Source organism: Carcharhinus amblyrhynchos, chromosome 14, assembly GCF_965287045.1.
Source record: "Carcharhinus amblyrhynchos chromosome 14, sCarAmb.v2.hapA, whole genome shotgun sequence".
Taxonomy (NCBI): domain Eukaryota; kingdom Metazoa; phylum Chordata; class Chondrichthyes; order Carcharhiniformes; family Carcharhinidae; genus Carcharhinus; species Carcharhinus amblyrhynchos.
In genome coordinates, this window is record NC_137337.1 from 54,614,068 (window position 1) to 54,630,018 (window position 15,951).

At 43.3% G+C, this 15,951-nt stretch overlaps 1 protein-coding gene across 8 annotated transcripts in view; it reads right to left on the reverse strand.

Annotated features, from left to right (window-relative positions):
* The window catches only part of g2e3 (G2/M-phase specific E3 ubiquitin protein ligase), a 289,629-nt gene that overhangs the window by 154,922 nt on the left and 118,756 nt on the right, over positions 1-15,951 (reverse strand). For all 8 annotated transcript variants that reach the window (XM_080202897.1, XM_080202898.1, XM_080202896.1 and 5 more), the window contains one exon: positions 15,654-15,778. In XM_080202897.1, coding sequence (XP_080059023.1) covers positions 15,654-15,778 — 125 coding nt within the window. The remainder of the gene's footprint in view (positions 1-15,653; positions 15,779-15,951) is intronic.

The following is a 15,951-nucleotide window of genomic DNA, read 5'->3' on the forward strand; positions in this document are numbered from 1 at the left end:
TTCACCAATTTCTCCTCAATCAATTTATATGATCTTTTCATCTCATGCCTAAAAATCAATTCAAATGAACTGAATTTAGTTGATTCACTAGGTGCATCACAAATTACAATAAGTACAAATAGGATTCCTTTATCCCAATCCTTCAGATAATCGTGACAATAAGTCCTCAACATGGTTTTTAAAGTTTGATGCCACCGCCCTAATCCTCTCTACGATTCTGGATAGTACACAGTTGATTTAAATTGGTTTATTCCTAAGCTATCTGTAACCTCCTTGAATAACTATTGCATAGTCTGATCCTTGATCTGATTTTATTTCTATGAGTAGACAATACCTAAAGATTTAAAGTAATACCTCTACAATCCATTTAGCTGCAAATGTTATGAAATGGAATGCTCTCTGGAAGTCTAGTAGACACATCCGTTATGGTCAATAGACATTGATTCCCACTTTATATTTTAGGGAGAGGTCTTACACAATCAATTAAGACCCCTGTAAAAGACACCTCAAATGTTGGAATGGGTAATTAAGAAAGCTGGTTTTATCACCACTTGAGGGTCTCCTATTAATTGACGTGTGATATGTCCAACAAAATTCAACCATATCTTGATGCAGTCCAGGTATTTTAGCTCGAGTTTTCCTTACTCCCAAATGACCTCCTACTGTACCTCATGTACTACCTGCAACACCTCCATTCTATAATCTACCCGTAATACAGTCATAGAGGTTTACAGCATGGAAACAAGCCCTTTAGCCCAACTTGTCTATGCTGCCTTTTTTTTTAAACGCCTAAGCTAATCCCAATTGCCCACATTTGGCCCATATTCTTCAATACCCACCTTACCCATGTAACTGTCTAAAGGCTTTTTAAAAGACAAAATTGTATCCACCTCTACTACCACCTCTGGTAGCTTGTTCCAGACACTCAGCATTCTCTGTGTGAAAAAATTGCCCTCTGGACACTTCTTCCCTCTCACTTTAAACCTATTACCTTCAGGAAAAGGTATTGACTATCTACCTGATCTATGTCCCTCGTTATGTTATAGACCTCTAAGGTCACCCCTCAGTCTTCTATGCTCCAGAGAAAAAAGTCCCAGTTTATCCAGCCTCTTCTTATCACTCAAACCATTGAGTCCCGGTAGCATCTTACTAAATCTTTCCAGTTTAATAATATCCTTTCTATGATAGAGTGATCAGAACTGTACACAGTATTCCAAGTGTGGTCTTACCAATGTCTTGTACAACTTCAACAAGACGTCCCAATTCCTGTATTCAATGTGCTGACCAATGAAACCAAGCATGCTGAATGCCTTCTTCACCACTCTGTCCACTTGTGACTCCACTTTCAAGGGCCTATGAACATGTACCCTAGACCTCTTTGTTCTGTAACTCTCCCCAACGCCCTACCATTAACTGAGTAAGTTCTGCTCTGGTTCAATCTAACAAAATGCATCACTTCACATTTATTTAAATTAAACTCCATCTGCTATTCGTCAGCCCACTGCTCCTCAATTTCCCGCTGAGGGCGTATAGTATAACCCTATCAAAGTGATTTCCCCCTTCTTACTTCTCAGTTCTACCCATATAGACTCAATGGACGAACCCTCGGAATATCCCCTTTCAGTACCGCCATTAATCTCTTACTTCCTGTTCTATCTTTCCAAAAGCATCTGTACCCTGGAACATTTTGCTGCCAGTCTTGTCCCTCCCTTAGCCATGTTTCAGTAATTGCTATCATATCCCATTCCCACATACCCATCCATGCCCGGAGTTCATCTGCCTTGCCTGTCTGGCCTCTTGCATTGAAATAAGTGCAGTTTAATCTGACTTCCCCTGCTCTCTGTTTTGCTTTTGCTTGACCTATCTGGTACTAGGATTACTGATATTGCCTTTACTACTTAATGTGCTCTCTTTAATTTCTGTGCTGTCCTCAACCTTCTCTTCTGTCTTCCTACTGCTTTGGGTCCCATCCCCCAACCAAACTAGTTTAAACTCTCCTGAGTGGCTCTGGCAAATCTCCCCACCAGGATGTTAGTCCCCCTCCAGTTCAGGTGTAACCTGTAACTCTTGAACAGGTCACCCTTTCCCCAGAAGAGATCCCAATGATCCAAAAATCTAAATCTCTGCCCCATTGCACCAGCTCTCAAGCCACACATTCATCTGCCTAATCTTCCCATTCCTACTCTCACTAGCACGTAGCACCAGTAGTAATCCAGAAATGACTCCTTTCAAGGCTCTGCACTTTAGCCTTCGAGCTAATCTCCATATTCACACTTCTGTATCTTATCCCTTTTCCTACCTATGTCATCGGCACTGTCGTTCGACCATCGTCATCGATGAGGACCTTAGCACCATTAGTCACTTTGAGGCCGGTTGTGTCTGAAGATGACTGATCAGGCCAATTCAGGCATGGAATGTCCTGGCACATATTGGACAGACTTGTGTAGACACTGTAGTTGTTGTGCTGGTGGCTCTGGACTTGCGCAGGTCGTGTTTAAGTTGTGCTTCAGCAATACACCTTGCTTCGTAAGCTTGACAGCCATTGTGGATGAGGCAGCGCCAGGTAGGGCAGTTTTGTGCCAGTGTTTCCCAGGTGGTTGTGTCTATGTCAAGCGACTTCAGGGAGGCCTTGAATGTGTCTTTGTAACGTTTCTTCTGCCCTCCATGCAAATGTCTTCCAGCAGAGAGTTCCCCAAAAAGGGGCTGCTCGGATATGCACTCGTCTGACATACAGATGACGAGACCTGCCCACTGGGTCTGCGCTCTCATCAGCAGTGTGTGGACTGATGGCAGACTTGCTCCAGAGAGAACTTCAGTGTCTGGTACTTCGTCTTGCCATCTGATGCAATATTCTGCAAAGACAAGTCATGTGGAAATGATTTAGCCTGGATGTCCTCGATACACAGTCCACGTTTCACAGGCATACAGGAGGGTGGTGAGTACCGCGGTGCTGTAGACCTTCAGTCTTGTTGCTGGGCTGATTCCTCGATGTTCCCATACAATGGAGTGCAGTCTACCAAAAGCAGAACTTGCCTTTGCTATTCTGCAGTTAACTTCTGTATCAATAGTCACTGCTTGGGAGAGGGTGCTGCCAAGATAAGTGAACTGGTTCACTGCCTGTAGTTTCTGCCCTTTGATTGTGATTATAGGTTCTGTGTACGGTGCATGAGCAGCAGGCTGGTGCATGACTTCGGTCTTTTTAATGTTGATGGTGAGTCCAAAGTTGTCACAAGCTGTGGAAAATTTGTCCATACTGACTTTCATCTCTGGCTCTGAGCCAGTATGCAGGGCGCAGTCATCGGCAAAGGGGAAGTCTCTCAGAACAGTCTCCTTCACTTTGGTAATAGCTTGATGTCTCCTCAGGTTGACGAGCTCCCCATCCACTCTGTACTTGAGGCTAATTCCAGCAACACTGACCCGGAAGGCATCATTCAGCATGGCAGTAAACATCATGCTGAACAGTGTGGGTATGAGCACACAGCCCTGTTTGACGCCACTGATGACTGGGAATGCCTGAGGATTCTCTGCCATGCAGTAGTCTGGCCATCATGGAACTGGTGTACCAACTGAATGAATTTGGGGGGGCAGCCAAACTTTGACATGATCCTCCAAAGGCCTTGTCAGCTTACAGTGTCGAAGGCTTTCACGAGGTCAACAAAGGTTGTGTAGAGTGGGCATGATGTTTACTGCCATGCTGAATGATGCCTTCCAAGACAGTGTTGCTGGAATCATCCTCAAGAACAGAGTGGATGGGAAGCTCTTCAAACTGAGGAGACTTCAAGCTATTACCAAAGTGAAGGAGACTGTTCCGAGAGACTTCCTCTTTGCCGATGACTGCCAGTATCCACCTTGCCAGCTCACCTCTGACCCCATGCAACTTCACCTTCTGCACCAGTCGGCCATGAGGGACCTTGTCAAAGGCCTTACTGCCCTGTCCTCATCAATCATCTTCGTCACTTCCTCGAAAAACTCAATCAAGTTCGTGAGACATGACCTCCCATTCACAAAACCATGTTGTCTCTCACTAATACATCCATTTATTTCCAAGTGGGAATAAATCCTGTCTTGAAGAATCGTCTCCAATAATTTCCCTACCACTGGATTGCTCAAAGAAGACAGAGAGTAGCAGTGGAAGGGTGCGTTTCCAAATGGAGGGTTGTGACAAGTGGCATTCCTCAGGGATCATTGCTGGGACCTTTGCTGTGTATAATATATGTAAATCATTTGGAGGAAAATGGATTGATTAGTAAGTTTGCGGACGACACAAAGGTTGGTGCATCTGCGGATAGCGATGAGGACCATCAGAGGATACAGCAGGATAAAAATCAGTTGGAGACTTGGGCGGAGAGATGGCAGATGGAGTTTAATCCAGACAAATGTGAGATAATGCATTTTGGAAGGTCTAATACCAAGAGGAAACATACAGTAAATGGCAGAATCCTTAAGAGTATTGATAGGCAAAGGGATCTGGGTGTACAGGTAGACAGGTCACTGAAAGTGGCAATGCAGATGGAGAAGGTAGTCAAGAAGGCATATGCTTGCCTTCATCAGCCAGGGCATTGAGTTCAAAAATTGGCAAGTCATGTTGCAGCTTTATAGAACTTTAGTTAGGCTGCACTTAGAATATAGTGTTCAATTCTGGTCGCCACACTACCAGAAGGATGTGGGAGCTTTGGAGAGGGTACAGAAAAGATTTACCAGGATGTTGCCTGGTATGGAAGGCATTAGCTATGAGGAGAGGTTGAAGAAACTTGGTTTGTTCTCACTAAAACGACGGAGGTTGAGGGGTGACCTAACAGAAGTCCACAAGATTATGAGAAGCATGGACAGAGTAGATAGTCAGTAGCTTTTTCCCAGGGTGGAAGAGTCAATTGCTAGGGAGCACAGGTTTACGGTATGAGGGGCAAGTTTTAAAGGTACAAGGCAGATTTTTTACACAGAGAATAGTGGTGCCTGGAACTTGTTGCCATGCGAGGTAGTGGAAGCAGATACATTAGTGACTTTTAAGCGGTGGGTCTTGACAAATACATGATGGGATGGAAATAGAGGGGTATGGGCCCCGGAAGGGTAGGGGGTTTTAGTTCAGTCGGACAGCATGATTGGTGCAGGCTTTAAGGGCTGAAGGACCTGTTACTGTGCTATAATTTTCTATATTCTTTGTTCTTCCTCATTGCAAAAACAAAATGATCACGTTCAACGTCCATTAAATAAAATAGAAACAAAACAGGGGCATCACCAAATTTAAAAATAGGAATCAAAATATTTGTAAATCAAGAGGACTTTGTAAATCAGGAGGACTTTGAATAGTGTGGATGAGCAGAGGGATCTAGGTGTATGTGTACATAGATCCCTGAAAGTTGGGAGTCAAGTAGATAAGGTTGTTAAGAAGGCATACGGTGTCTTGGCGTTTATTGGTAGGGGGATTGAATTTAGGAGTCGCAGCGTCATGTTACAACTGTACACAACTCTGGTGCGGCCGCACTTGGAGTACTGTGTGCAGTTCTGGTCCCCACATTATAGGAAGGATGTGGAGGCTTTGGAGAGGGTGCAGAGGAGGTTTACCAGGATGTTGCCTGGTATGGAGGGGAGGTCCTATGAGGAGAGGCTGAGGGATTTGGGGTTGTTTTCGCTGGAAAGAAGGCGGCTAAGAGGGGATCTTATTGAAACATATAAGATGATTAGAGGTTTAGATAGGGTGGATAGTAATAGCCTTTTTCCTCTGATGGAGAAATCTAGCACGAGGGGGCATGGCTTTAAATTAAGGGGTGGTAGTTATAGGACGGATGTCAGGGGTAGGTTCTTTACCCAGAGGGTGGTGAGGGATTGGAATGCCCTGCCTGCTGCAGTTGTAAATGCGCCTAGTTTGGGGGCGTTTAAGAGATCCGTGGATAGGTTTATGGACGAGAAGGGATTGGTTTAGGTTAGTGGGTCATTGTTTTGTAACTGGTCGGCGCAACATCGTGGGCCGAAGGGCCTGTTCTGCGCTGTAATGTTCTATGTTCTATGTTAAGAGAGAGGAATTAGACAATGCCAAGCTTAAAGGCCTGAAGATAATGCAAAGAAAAATAGATGGAACAAAGATATGACGTTTGGAAAACAACATGTTAAAGAAGAAATGCATGGAAATCACTGGAAAGGAAAACTGGACTGGATGTTGAATGGACTAACTTGTTACTGTTCCTTTTTCATTACCACTCTACCAGTCTATGCATTTCAATGGGAGAAGGAAAGGCATTGAGAATGGCTTTATTTTTTGGAAATGTTAATATGCTGCATCAAAAATGGTAAGACACTTGTTTACGCACTTGAAGCATAATCTCCCAAAATCAATCTGGTTGCTGTGGGGGTATAACTTTTTACAGGGAGGCGAAATAGAGGACCAGCGCTATCTAGATTACTGTTCCACAGCTCTGATACCAAGGAAATACACAACAGGCAGTCTATTCAACTAGAAAAAAACAGAAATTGCCAAAAATTCACAATTTTCGTAGAATCAAAATAAATGTGTAACACCAGTACTCATTGGAACTAGAAGCAGGAGAAGGCCATTCAGCCTTTCTAGCCTGCTCTGCCGTTCATTTTGATCATGGCTGATCATCAAATTCAATATCCTGACCCCGTCCCCCCACATTCCTTCATCTCTTTAGCCCCAAGAGCTATATCTAATTTCTTCTTGAAATCAGACAATATTTTGGCCTCGACTATATTCAGTGGTAGTGAATTCCACACATTCATCACCCTCTGGATGAAGAAATTTCTCCTCACCTCTGTTGCAAAAGGTTTACCCTTTATCCTTAAACTATGACCTCTAGTTCTGGACTCCCACACCATTGGGAACATTCTTTCTGAATCTACCCTGTCTAACCTTGTTAGAATTTATGAAACTACCCTTCTCTCTCTTCTAAACTCTGAATATAATTCAAACCAACTTAGTCTCTCCTCATTTGATAAACCTGACAATCCAGGAATCAACCTGGTAAACCTTTGCTGTACTCCCTCTACAGCAAAGACATCCTTGCTCAGATAAGGACACCAAAACTGCACACAATATTCCAGGTATGGCCTCACAAACATGATATACAATTGCAACAAAACATCCCTATCCCCACACTCAAATCCTCTCGCTATGAAGCCCAACATTACTGTTTTCATTGCCTTCATTACTGCTTGATGTACCTACGTGCTTACTTTCAGCTTACTCATTTGAGACAGTTAATCGGCTGCTCCTTTGCATCAACTAAATTGATTCCTAATCCTCTATTTAAGAGTTATTCATTATGGGAGTAGGTTAAAGTGGTCAGTTCACTGCATACGTACACAAAATTCAAGGATGAATAAAGTTTAAATAAGGAGGAAAAGCTTCTAAGCTCAGCATTGCATTTTTAAGTGAGACCATTGTGACATACATGTAGAGTCTGTTATTCCAAAGGGAGAATTATACTAATAACAGTAGTAAGACTGTGGTGCTTAGTACAATGAATAACATTGTCATTGCACCAGCAACCAAAAGGTTATACTTATACTCATATGAGAGGACCATGAGAACAAGGACTGCAGCAGTTCAAGAAGACCTATTACCATCTTCTCAAGACAACCAGGGATGGGCAATAAATGCAGACATGCCAATGCTCCCCATCGCCAGAGAACAAATAAAAAAAGAACCATTTTATTATTTGTTAATGGCCTTGCAAAACAACAAGCTTGCAGTCATTCTCTCCACTTAAGTTGCTAAAGACAAAACCTAAAGAAATTTAATAAGGTTGAAAGAGTGCAGAGAAGGCATGGTAGCACAGTGGTTAGCACTGCTGCTTCACAGCTCCAGGGACCTGGGTTCAATTCCCGGCTCGGGTCACTGTCTGTGTGGAGTTTGCACATTCTCCTCGTGTCTGTGTGGGTTTCCTCCGGGTGAACATAGAACATTACAGCGCAGAACAGGCCTTTCGGCCCACGATGTTGCGCCAACCAATTAAGAAAAAAGCAATGACCCTCTAACCTAAACCAATCCCTTTCCATCCATAAACTTATCCACGGACCTCTTAAACGCCCCCAAACTAGGCGCATCTACAACTGCAGCAGGCAGGGCATTCCATTCCCCCACCACCCTCTGGGTAAAGAACCTACCCCTGACATCCGTCCTATAACTACCACCCCTTAAGTTAAAGCTATGTCCCCTCGTGCTAGCTTTCTCCATCCGAGGAAAAAGGCTATCACTGTCCACCCTATCTAAACCTCTAATCATCTTATATGTTTCAATAAGGTCCCCTCTTAGCCGCCTTCTTTCTAACGAAAACAACCCCAAATCCCTCAGTCTCTCCTCATAGGACCTTCCCTCCATACCAGGCAACATCCTGGTAAACCTCCTCTGCACCCTCTCCAATGCCTCCACATCCTTCCTCTAATGTGGGGACCAGAACTATACACAATACTCCAAGTGCGGCCGCACCAGAGTTTTGTACAGTTGCAACATGACGTTGCGGCTCCTAAATTCAATCCCCCTACCAATAAACGCCAAGACACCGTATGCCTTCCTAACAACGTTATCGACTTGATTTCCAACTTTCAGGGATCTATGCACATATACACCTAGATCCCTCTGTTCGTCAACACCATTCAGAGTCCTACCATTAGCCCTATACTCTACACATCTGTTATTCCTGCCAAAGTGAATTACCTCACACTCTTCCGCATTAAACTCCATCCGCCACCTCTCGGCCCAGCTCTGCAACTTGTCCAAGTCTCTCTGTAAACTATTGTACCCCTCTTCACTATCTACCACTCCTCTGACTTTGGTGTCATCAGCAAATTTACTAATCCATCCTTCTATACCCTCATCCAGATCATTTATAAAAATTACAAACAGCAGTGGCCCCAAAACAGATCCCTGAGGCACACCACTTGTAACCGAACTCCATGACGAATACTTTCCACCAACCACCACCCTCTGTCTTCTATCAGCTAGCCAATTCCTGATCCAATTAACTAAATCACCCTCAATCCCATACATCTGCATTTTCTGCAGAAGCCTTCCATGGTGAACCTTATCAAACGCCTTACTAAAGCCCATATATACCACGTCAACTGCCTTACCCCCATCCACCTCTTTGGTCACTTTCTCAAAAAACCAGGTGCTCCGGTTTCCTCCCACAGTCCAAAGATGTGCAGGTTAGGTTGATTGGCCATGCTAAAATTGTCCCTTGGTGTAGGCATATGGGGGTAGGGCCTGGGTGGGATTGTGGTCGGTGCAGACTCGATGGGCCTCTTTCTGCACTGTAGGGTTCTATGATCTACGATCTAAGGTTTACGAGGATTTTGCCGGGACTTGAGAAGCTGAGTTAGAGAGAGAGGTTGAATAGATTAGGACTTTATTCCCTGGAGCATAGAAGAATGAGGGGAGATTTGATAGAGATGTATAAAATTCTGATGGGTATAGATAGAGTGAATGCAAGCAGACTTTTTCCACTGAGGCTAAGGGAGAAAAAAAACCAGAGGGCATGGGTTAAGGGTGAAAGGAGAAAAGTTTAAACGGAATATTATGGGGGGCTTCTTCACGCAGAGTGTGCTGGGAGTGTGGAATGAGCTGCTGGATAAAGTGGTAAATGCGGGGTCACTTTTAACATTTAAGAAAAACTTGGACGGGTTCATGGATGAGAGGGGTGTGGAGGGATATGGTTCAAGAGCAAGTCAGTGGGACTAGGCAAAAAATGGTTCGGCACAGACAAGAAGGGCCTGTTTCTGAGCTGTAATTTTCTATGGTTCTAAGACAAAGTAGTAGAAAAACTCAGGTCATAAAAATCTACTGAAGTTATATTGGACTCCAAATATTAACTTTGTTCCCTCTCCACTGGTACTGCCAGACCACATGAGTTTCTCTCGCATTCATCCTTTCAGTTTTGCAGCATCAACAGTATTTTACTTATATTTTTGCATTGATCTTGAGGTTTTCTCACACAAGATAATAGTTTTTGTTTATTGTTTTGGATGTCTATTTTGGTAACAACTTGAATTTATATAGTACAGTGAATCAAAGCTATGATATGCTTGACAGAAGTGTTACCAAAAAAAATTGCTCTCAGCAATTGGGAATCAACTCCAGAACAAACAGGCATGAAATTCTCTCTCGTTGGGCAGAGCATTTCAACAGTCTCCTAAATTAATAATCTGCTGTGTGCAATGATAACACGTAGTCACTTCCACAGCTCCACACTCAGGAAGAGTTTGCTCCTTATCCTTCTCAAGCAGAGACCATAAAGCAGCTTTCTATCAGCAAGTTGTAAGAAGTTGATGGCATCTCACCTGAAGTATTCAAATACTCACAGGGCTAGAAAATTCATTAGCCTCTTCCATCTAAGCTGGAAACAAGACTACAAGGTTGCCTCCATACTCATCTCCACAAACGAAAGGGAGCAAATCCATCTATGACAATCACTGTGGAATATCAGTTCTTTCAACAGAAGGAAAAATTTTTGCAGGAGTTAATCTTATTTGTCATTCACTTCACTGACTGTATAGAATCAGTGTGGCTTGTGTGCAGGATGGAACTGGAGACATGATGTTTATAGCAGGTCAAGTTCGTGTACAGAATAAGGACTTCTATATGGTGTTTGCTGAGCTGATCAAAGCTTTTGACACAGAAAATCTGGAAGGTCTGTGGAAGATCCTGTACAAATATGGCTACCATGAAAAGATGATCAGTGCACTGATTTCACGATGGCATGTTGACCAGTGCGATGTAAAGTGCTATGTCATCAGATATCTTTCCTGTCACCAACAGCATCAGGCAACGCTGTGTATTGGATCCAGCTCTGTTTATTTCTGGCCATGCTTCCAGTATGCACTCAAAGATTTTGACACAGGAGTACACACTGATTTCAGGGCACATGGCAACCTCGTTAACTTGCAAAGACTCAAGGCTTGCACAGAGGCTCACCTTGAGAAGGTGAGAGGGCATGGGATCCAAGGGGCTTTGGCCTTGTGGATCCAGAACTGGCTTGCCTGCAGAAGGCAGAGAGTGGTTGTGGATGGGTCTTTTTCTGCATGGAAGTCAGTCACCAGTGGAGTGCCCCAGGGATCTGTTCTAGGACCCTTGCTGTTTGTCATTTTCATAAATGACCTAGATGAGGAAGTGGAGGGATGGGTTAGTAAGTTCACCGATGACACGAAGGTCGGTGGTGTTGTGGATGGTCTGGAAGGATGTTAGAAGTTGCAGCAGGACATAAATAGTATGCAAGACTGGGCGGAGAAGTGGCAGATGGACTTCAACGCGGATAAATGTGTAGTGGTCCATTTTGGCAGGACCAATGGGATGAACGAGTACACTATCAAGGCAGGAGTCTTAGCAGTGTTGAAGAGCAGAAGGATCTTGGGGTCCGGGTCCACAGGACTCTTAAATTGGCCTCGCAGGTGGAGGATGTGGTCAAGAAGGCATATGGTGTACTGGCCTTCATTAATCAAGGGATTGCGTTTAGGAGTCGGGAGGTAATGCTGCAACTTTGTAAGTCCCTTGTCAGGCCCCACTTGGAGTACTGTGCGCAGTTCTGGTCGCCTCACTATAGGAAGGACGTAGAATCTATTGAAAGGGTACAGAGGAGATTTACAAGGATGTTGCCTGGATTGGGAGGCATGCCTTATGAAGATAGGTTCAGGGAGCTGGGACTCTTCTCCCTGGAGAGACGAAGGTTGAGAGGCGACCTGATAGAGGTTTATAAAATGTTGAGAGGAATGGATAGGGTGGATTCTCAGAGGCTATTTCCCTGGGTTGAAATGGTCGCTACGGGAGGACACAGATTTAAGGTGCAGGGAAGCAAGTACAGAGGTGATGTTAGGGGTAAGTTTTTCATTCAGAGGGTGGTGAGTGAATGGAATCGGCTGCCGTCTGTGGTGGTGGAGGCGAACTCGCTGGGGTCTTTTAAAAGACTTCTGGATGAGTATATGGGATTTAATGGGATTGGGGGTTATAGATAGGTCTATGGATTGGTGGGTGTTGATGTGATCGGCGCAACTAGTGGGCCGAAGGGCCTGTTTGTGCTGTAGTGTTCTATGTACTAAAGCAGCGACTGATTGAACTCTTGTTCACAAACCTACATTCTCTAAGCACAAACTCTGGAGGGCATTCCACTGCTTGTTTGTTTGCTCTGCCCTAGTCTCAGAACACATTGGCCTGACATCAAGTCTGAAGAAGACTGAGATCTTCTATCAACCCACACCCTGGCCATATACTCCAAGATGCAACGGCCACCGGCAATAAAACATTTCTGTTCAGTACAGATGATCTGCCATGTTGAGAGTAAGCTCTTCGATAACACCACGCTGAATGATGAAATCAACCATTGCCTGATTTTGGCAGTCTCATTCAGAAAAGAAGCTGGAATTTGTCTCAGCATAGAAATTAACATCTTGCAGTCAATGGATCTTACATCATTCGTTTCTGAGTGAGAGACTTAAGTAACCTACAACCATCAAATAAAACATCTGGAGGCATTCCATCTTCACTGCCTTAAATCTATTTGGAACATCCGGTGCCAGGACAAATCCTTAACACAGAGGTACTTCCAAAGTGCTGCATACTTGACATGTAGAGCATGGTTATCAGAGTTCAGCTTTGTTGGATCAGTCATGTGATTCACATAAAAGATTCCTGCATGGCACAGGCAGTACTCTACAGTCAGCTGAGCACTGGAACAACAGGACATCCCAAAAATATAAAGACAATCAGAAAGCCAACCTCAGAACTTGCAAGCTGGATCCCACTACATGGGGGTAAAAAACAACCCTGGATAGACTCCAAATGGAGAAATCTGCATCATCGAGCAATTTTTGACATGTGATGAGAACAGAGTTAAGTGCTCTCAGCAAAAGTGAGTAAAGCCAATGCTTCCAGCCATCATGCCAACACTGACTTCACAGGTATTATTTGAAATTGGTTATACAAATCTAAGAGTTGGCCAAATGTCACACAAGACATAAGTCTAGACTGTAAACAAGCTTTTTAGGCTGAGCACTCAATCATCGAAGTGACAGAAGTATTCTGCTGCTGCTGTTTGTTGCTACTCTTGCAAGGAGTATGGCACATTCGTCCATCTACGGCCAAACTCATACACCCACTGTTACTCATTTGCAATCACTGTAACGTTTGTCATGCAATGACACCCCAAGTCAACCCCTCTTTCTGCTGTCCCCCACTTTGTCCTCTGGAAGAGATCTCAGCAGCTTTTCAGTTTTGATCAAATGGTCAAAACACTGACATTTTCTGTTTGGGATGATACTTTTTAGAGGGACTTCAAAGGCAATGTTGCGAAGAGAAGCCACTGCAGATAATTCTCAGGCTACAACTGGATTTATAAAATGGATCCAGACAAAAGTAGTCTCATCCAACTTTATAACGCAGGACAGGCATTGGAAGAGGATTGTGTGGTGGTCAACCATGTCAAAGATCCAGAAAGAAGAGGAGGGCTAGTTTTCCATGGTCAGTCATATCGAATTCCAATTTTACTTTGATAAAGGTCATTGTAGTACATTGGAAGGTTTCAACTATAGAATTGCATGAAAAATAGAAATGATTTAGGAAATGACAAAATGTTCAATGGCTTGAAAGAGGAACTGGAGATTGAAGTTTGCAAGGACAGAAGGCAGATGATGTCAAAAAATCTGAAATAGAGGGGATCAATACTTGAGGAAAGGAAACCATGAATAATATCAACTGACTTGAGGGCCAGAAAGGGAAATTGTGTAGTCACCAGTTCGGTAGAAATAGCGTTGAGGTAGCAAGAGGTGGATATCCTGGATAGATGAGATCGAAAAGGGCATTATAGGAGACAGGAGAGATACCAGCAAATGGGAGGGTTGTGTATTGAGATGGATAGAAAATTGATTGGCAGTGAAGTGGGAAAAATCATAAAGATGGATACCTGACACACAAAATAGTGGCCTGGCACATAAAACGGTTACCTGAGAAAAAGACATTAAGCAGACACTGACCTTGGCCTTCATAGATATTGGCCTTCGTAGCAAGACAGCTACTTGAAATTAAAACATGCAGCACAGACAGTTATTATGCAGGAATCAAACACTACAGGAAGCCAGAAAGAGCTTGAAGGCACTTTAAAGATCAGGACAGATCTAGGACAATAAGGTCTGATAAAGCGATTAGCCATAAATGGGAACGGGAATACATAAATGCAGGAAAATCAATTACTGTACGTATAGACTGGAACTAAGTCATTGATAGTCACTGATAGAGGAAATGTATTCATTCTATGAAACAATGTGATGTTAAATGCCAATGTCTGTATATGTCTGACTGTAATAATGTGTTAACTATCGATCCTACTCAACTATTAAGATGCGTTAAATGGCTAATGTTCGGACAACCCATTGTCTAAAAAGTATGAAAATGAACCATTCCTATCGTGTTATTGAGAAGGTAGCGCAAGTACTGCAGAGTACCAGTGCTTTCTCCCCACGGCTTAATGTCCAAAATAAAGCTGTATTATTGAACCTCCAGTCTGACTCCATTGGTAATTTTTCCACAACAGCAGACAGGAAACAAAGAGTGGGAATAAACAGGTAATTTTCCAAATGACAGGTGGTGACTAGTGGGGTACCGCAGGCATCAGTGCCAGTGTGTCAGCTATTCATAGTATACGTTAATGATTCAGATGAGAAAACTAAATATCTCTAAATCTGCATATGATACAAAGCTGGATTAGAGGATGAGTTGTGAGGAGGATGCAGTGATGCTTCAGTACGAGTTGGACAAGCTGAGTGAGCAAATGCATGACAAGTGCAGTAACACGTGGATAAACATGAGGTTATCTACTTTAATAGCAAAAACAGGCAGATTATCTGAATGGCTATAAATTAAAAGAGTACAACGAGACCAGGACATCCTTGTGCACCAGTTGCTGAAGGTAAGTATGCAGCTGCAGCAGGCAGTAAAGGCGGCAAATGGTATGTTGGCCTTCATAGCGAGAGGATGAGAGTACAGGAGCAAGGGTGTCTTGCTGCACTTATACAGGGCCTTGATGAGGCAACGTCTAGAGTAATGTATATAATATTGGTCTCCTGAGGAAGAGTGTTCTTGCTATAGAGGGAGTGCAGCAAAGGTTGACCAGACTGATTCCTGGGATGCTGGGACCAATGTATGAAGAGAGATCAAGTCAATTATGATTATATTCAGAGAGGGCAGAAGAATGAGGAGAGGATCTCATAGAGACCTATAAAATTCTAACAGGACAAGGGTAGATGCAGGAAGGGTATTCAGGCGTCCAAAACCAGGGGTCAGAGCGGAAGGATATGGGGTAAACCTTTTACGACTGAGATGACGAGAAATTTCTTCATCATGAGTGGTGAATCAGTGGAAATTGTTACTACAGAAAGCAGCTGAGGCCAAAACATGGTATATTTTTGAGAAGGAATTAGATAGAAGCTCTTGGGGCAAAGAGGATCAAAATGAATGGGGGAAAGGCAGGATCATGTTATTGCGTTGCAAGTTCAGCCATGATCATAATGAATGGTGGAGCCAGCTCAGAAGACTGATCGGTCTCCTCCTATTTTCTTTGTTTCAGTGGGCTGGGGAAAACAAGCATGGCATTGAATACACAAGAAACCTACAACAGTGTTACCTATTCTTTTGTAAACGCGTTCAGAGAACTTACGCAAACTGTCCGGTAAACTGGAAAATACACTGGTTCTCCACACCACAAGGAAAATGAAAGCTCTTCGGACATTTCGTAATGGCACAGCCTATTGATGCACCACGTTCCTTGCACACCCGACATTTCTATAAAAATAATTAAATATCAGACATTTAATGTCTAAGTGGAAAACTTTGCAAGCTTTACAAAACAAAATGAATTAATTAGCTTCAAGAAAGAAGTACATTGAAGTTAGAAATACTTGTTTGCAATATATTTGCAGTGCCTAATTGGTTTGGATAATGCTTATATTTCCCAT